Raw genomic sequence first — 6000 nt, 5'->3', positions numbered from 1 at the left:
GTACGAACACCTATCTCGTGCGCGTAAAAAGTCTGCTGACCTTGAACTTTACCGCGGCGTACAAAGTCTGCCCGTGCGAACGCACGCTTACTGTTGGCAGCTTGTAGTTTATGGTCCCTTTCTCACATGGAGGTTTTTTCCAATTTTTTTACTCCCTAACTTTAAAGGCGTGAAAATATATAGTCTAAAGTGTGTCATAAGTGTAGGGCTTTTTATTAAAGAAAGAAATTATTCAAAAACATGCTGTGATTGTGAAAATCTATGCCACAAAGTAGTGTGTGTTTATGCTTTATTTTATTAGTATAGAAGTAAACAAATTGAAGAAAATATGAAAAAAGCCCTATTTAAAAAATATCATTATTATTTATACATTGATCTGAAACAAGTTTAAGAGATCTTTTACAATACAAATCACATATACAGTTTCCATACCTCCAACATACAAGGCAGAGCTTGCCTCTGTATCGGTGTGGGCTCCGTATATCCACACTGTGTTATTGTATCTACTAGTGCTTGCTTCACATTATATCTGCTTGTTAGTTCTGCAAAATCCTTTAATGCACTTGGTATATGCCGACCAACTGCTTTTATACCATGTTCATTGCGGAAACGGTTTTGCTAGAAAATAAACATTTCATTATTTACTATTTTTTTTAATGTTAATGACATGGCAGAATACTGAAGTAAATCCTAAATTCTTTGCTTCATAGATGCCACTTACAAACTGACAAAAGTGAAGATTTTGTTTATTTTTGTTCACAAAATTTAAAATTATTTATTATGAAAAAGACAATGATATTTAGTACCTCCTCTAATTCTAATTTCTTTTTTAAATCCTCTGGCTTGTGTTTCTTTTCCTTTTTCTTTTTTTCACCAAACTTTACACCTTCCACTATTTGTAAATCTTTTTCACTTCCAGATTCATTGTCACTTTGAGATGATAAAACTTCGTCTTCATCCTCTATTTCTTCTTTGATTTCTATTTCTTCTTTTACTTCTTCAGGTTCGTGTTTCTTCTCTACTTCTTCTTTTAAGTCCTTCTTAGAATTCTTTACCTAAAATATTAACAATTTAAACAAAGTTTTGTAATCTACTATACGCAAGGTAACTTTTCCTAGGTTATAAAATACTTACTTCATTTTTTACACCCAAAACTCGGTTTTTAAATTTCAAGCCTTTCGTGAGTTTCTTAAAAATATCATATGCATCCATAATTATGCTCCTTCACATAAAAATATAGGTATTTATTTACTGTTTAGAAACATCGAATTACCGAACCACACACGCGACATTGACAGTGACGCTGTCATTGTTGTCATGCTGTCGTCTTTGACAGATTGACAATTCGTGTCAAATAACAACAGTGTGACCAGTATCTATTCTAAAATCTGCAATTTTTAGCAGTAAAGGCCAATTTGCTCAAAGTAATCAAATTATTAAATTATTAAATACAGTAGATGGCGGTAAAGTCAATTCCCTATATTGTGATTTCACTTCCGGTAAAAGGTTGAGGGCAAAAAATTGGCAATCTTTGAAATCATGGCAGATATTTTGTAGCGGTTTCTGTATTCACATCATAATTGTATTTTAATACTTACAATAAAATTCCTTACTTAATGAGTTGTTCAAAGTACGATTATGTTTATATTGTTGTATTTGTACGATTGTACGATTCAGGTGTAATGAGGGACAAAACTCGCCTTTTTGTTGCGTAATTTTGTTTTGACTTCACTAATATTCAGTTTTTGCTGCATCCAGTTGTTAATAATGGCAGAGTTTCAATCCTTACTTTACAGTCGTGAAATTTCTCTTTGTTGGTGTCATTACAACAATATTATGATCGTATTTAACTCATTTATTTCGGCAACAATTTATAGTTAAATCATATTACCTTTTTACAGTAATGAACGTAGGTGAGGATGTGAGTAGGGTAATAATAAAAATGCCTAGCGTCAATGGAATCACTGCGAGTTTATTTAATTTTATACTTTTATTACATCCAAGTGTTCCGCGCGAGATTAGCGGATTAGACATTGTAACCGAGAGGAGCGCTTCCAAACCAATTGCTACCGAATATCCCTCGACGTGACGTCAGACCCGAAGATACTTATAGTACTAAGTCCATCCGACTTTTGATATGTACTGCGCAGCCCGAATTGATTCCTTAATCACATTTATCAACAACATCAAAACAAGTAGAGACACTGCCATTACTCGACAGTTACTGATACAAATAATGTATAGAGATAACATTCTTTTAAACACATTACCACATAGGCTTATTTCAAAATTAATTAAGTCATATTGAACGAAAAATTTAATTTGAGGGCAAGATTTTGCGATCCATGCGAATATATCAACAAAAAAGTTTCTATTATTTTTAAGAGAAAATCTAAAGTAGAGTATCAGTAATTGTCGAGTGCCATCAACAGTTCGTAAATCGACTTCCCATTAACAATAGTACTGTAAGTGTCCTCATTGAGATAGATGTTACAACTTACAACAATTCTCAAAGGAGTCCTACCTCTACGCGACATCGGCCGCGTGCGTGTGCGCGAACGCAAACGCGGGACGCGGCCTCACACCTAAACCTTATCCATCAAATACACAATACTATGAAACATTTTTGTACACCCCTTTGTCTTTGATACTTTCCAAACCTCAAAAGTATAACAAAACTTTTTAACTAAATGTATTTAAAAACATATTTCATCCTCTTTGATCAACGATGGCAAACTATAACTTTTACATAGTAGTAACACAATATTAGTTTAGGCATAAAGCGCCCAGGGCTGCGTACGGTCGGCGGACGCGGCGGCCGTTATAAAAAATACAATAAATTAATATGCAATCGGTCCCCGGCCGCGCCGACGGTACGCGCGCCTTGAGACGAGGAATTCTTAAAATTAACAAAAGAAAATCGATGCTAATAAAAACGCAGATCGTGCATACATTAAATTAAGAAAAAAAAAGACAAAAACCTATACCTAAGTGTGTCAGCAAAAATATAGTGCAGTTAAAATTAGAATTGCCACTTAATTAACATTGACATATAAATTGATTTTATAAAAAAATATTTCTGTGTATAAAATGTGTCGCCAAAGCGTAACAAACTGGCGATGGGACTACGCTAAAACTGGCCGCTTTTTCTATATAAAAAGTTAACATTGCATAATTATTTATAAGTGAAAAAAAAGTTCTTTGTCGACATTACAGCGAATACTATTTGAGGCAATTACATTTGGATACTTATAAGTTACAAAAATAGCTCTTAATGCTATTCGCGGCTGTCTTAGCGTAATCGCACCGTATATTTTCATTATCTGTAGATAAAAAAGTTACTTTCTAGTATAACTGTAAGTATATGTCGTTAGTGAATAAATTGTAAATACTTTTATTTAGTTGCTGCAAGACTGGCTATCAACGAGAGCTCGACCGAAGAAGCGGTTACTTAGTTAATAATACTTATTTTTATATAGAGATTGTAAGTGCACTTCGAGTTACGGAACTATATTTTATATGTAACTAGTTAGTGTGGTAGAAGAGAGCCGCGCGGTGTTGATGCGCCCTTTACTATAACATTAGCGATCTATCATTAACAACAACCATTTTATTCCTATAATGTAGAGTAAGCTCATGCTTTCTTACGAGGATAAGGATTAAGAATGTATGGGAATTATTTTTAGATGAATTATCACGAAATGTGTAGGTCAGATTTTTTCAAGCAAAATAACGGAAAGGTATTGGAGTGTTTAAATTATTTTTGAACGAATTGAATGTTGATTCGTTAACAATTAAACAGGTCTTGGGAATGTGGATAACTCTTGCAAAAAAGAAATTAAGTAAAATGAGAGAGAGAATAAGTAATGCTTACTCTATCTGTGGCATTAAAGTTTCGAGGGATTTGTGAAGACCTCGAGTAAACTATAGTAATGTTAACAACAATAACTTTTAACAACTAAAATACTGCAAATAACATTGTTATTATAAGTTGAACGAGCTAGTAGCGATCTCCTGCTTAAGTTACATTTAAATACATATAAATGTTATAATTATTGAGGTACTATGGCAGACTGAAAACTATTGCTAGAACTGGTATATATAATATTTATATAAGACTGGAAGATACTGTATATATTAAAGCTATTGACTTAAGAATAAAACGACATCATTTAAAAGACCTTTTGGACAATGGGCATTGGTTCAGAAAATAATAGTTTTACTATAATATACAACTGTAAGTACTAAAACATTTAAAGCACTGAAAAGCACTTATTTGAGGAAAAGACTAAGATGTTCTACTGAAAACAAATCCTTGTGCCCTCAAGGTATTATATGAAAGAAAAAAACATCTAACATATTTCCAGTTACAAATTGAAATCTTTCATCACAGTCGATTTATTCTTAAAAACGGCTCACGCTTCTTCGGTCGAGTAATTTAAAATTATTTTATATAATTAGCTATTGTAATCTGGTGTTGCCTATAATTTTATTTCTCCCTGTATCGAGGCAGGAATAAAATTTCAGACAGTAAATACTATTGCATTTTAAATATGGAAATGGTTTAACAAAAATAATGTGTGTATGGGAAAAACTATTAACATCTGGTATAGCTTTGTTTGACAATATCTATAATTATTCTTTTACATAAATATAAGCGATCACGTATATTGACTCATCCAGGTATTGAAGTGCCGGCCGGCCAGCGCGACCACTGTTAGAAACAGAAGGGCGCGTACACATCTGACGAATCGAGAGCGCAACTACTACCGCTCGGTGAAGGCGCCACATCTGAACGCACCCTAAGATATCGATTATTCAATCCCTTAAAACTTATTCTACCCCGTATACGTTACATTTATCGAAATAAATATTATATAATTTCCAACAATGGTCCGATGGTCAGGCGGCTTTACTTGCTACATTAAGTTTATTTTAAAAATTAAACGATTAAAATTGGAGGTAATACTTAATATTATTAGAGGTAATACTTAGATTTAAAAGAGCAAGATTTGATTTGTGAAACAGTTTGTGAACGTGTGTAGTAACGTAGGATGACAGTATAATTCTTATTTACAAAGTATGCTCGTATTAAGACAAAAAAAAAAACACAAATATCCCATTACTTTTCTGTCGGTATCCAACGAATCGGATTTAAATGATGGAGTTTAACAGTATTTTGCGTACTGCACAACAAAAACCTATAGAAATTATAATGTTTTACTGACTTGATGTAAATAAAAATTTTTACTTTCAGTTTATCTTCAAGTTATATTCTGCAGACAAAAGTTAAAAATTAATTGCAAAAACTTTCCCAACAGGCAACACTGTTGTTAGAAATGACATTGACACATTGCGCTCAGGGTTGCCCGGTTTTGAAACAGTATTTTTTCCCCATCCTGTCAGATTTACCTGTATCTTACAATATTTACTTAGCGTAGGCTATTGTTTAAGTTGTACTGTTACCAAGGCATCCCGTTGTTGATTATTTTGTGCGTTACCTTAGTTAGTAACACAGTCGGTTACTTAAAATATTTCTTCTGCAACTTAATCGGGCGTAAAAAAAGCGAAATTATAGTTAGAAAGTATGTTTTAAACAGAAAACGCTATAATTTAATTTTTAAAAAATTCTCTCACTTATTAACTTAGTATTTAAAAATGCAGTATTTTGGTATACATTGCAAAAATATAAAAATATTATTGTTTCGCCGTATTTGAGGTTTGCGGTGCTTTTGAATTTAAAAAAAAATTGCTGCGATTTGCATAATTTTGCCGACACGTATTCAAACTTAACATATAAGACCTAATTAACAATCACCAACGGCTGTCCCCGATTTTAGATGTAGTTCGCAGCACTATTATGAGATCAAAATTTTGAATAACGTAAAATTTCCAACAAACAAAATGGTGGGAAACACAATCCGATCGTTTTATTAACGCATCAATAACAAGCTTACAAACAGCCGAACGAACAAATTAATTGCACCGCGAAATCAATAA

At 32.8% G+C, this 6000-nt stretch overlaps 1 protein-coding gene across 1 annotated transcript in view; it reads right to left on the bottom strand.

Annotated features, from left to right (window-relative positions):
- Positions 1-1323, bottom strand: part of LOC106108969 (probable ATP-dependent RNA helicase DDX52) — a 10909-nt gene extending 9586 nt beyond the window's left edge. The window contains exons 1-3 of the mRNA XM_013290341.1: positions 1135-1323; positions 807-1055; positions 433-618 (exon numbers count right to left, since the gene is read on the bottom strand). Of these exons, the coding sequence (XP_013145795.1) occupies positions 433-618; positions 807-1055; positions 1135-1212 (513 nt within the window). The 5' untranslated portion in view covers positions 1213-1323. The remainder of the gene's footprint in view (positions 1-432; positions 619-806; positions 1056-1134) is intronic.
- Between the last annotated feature and the right edge of the window lie 4677 nt (positions 1324-6000).

The sequence above is a fragment of the Papilio polytes genome, unplaced genomic scaffold (genome assembly GCF_000836215.1).
Source record: "Papilio polytes unplaced genomic scaffold, Ppol_1.0 DF821400.1, whole genome shotgun sequence".
Classification (NCBI taxonomy): Eukaryota; Metazoa; Arthropoda; class Insecta; order Lepidoptera; family Papilionidae; genus Papilio; species Papilio polytes.
Note: the sequence above shows the minus strand (reverse complement) of the source record. Positions and strands in the feature narration are given on the sequence as shown.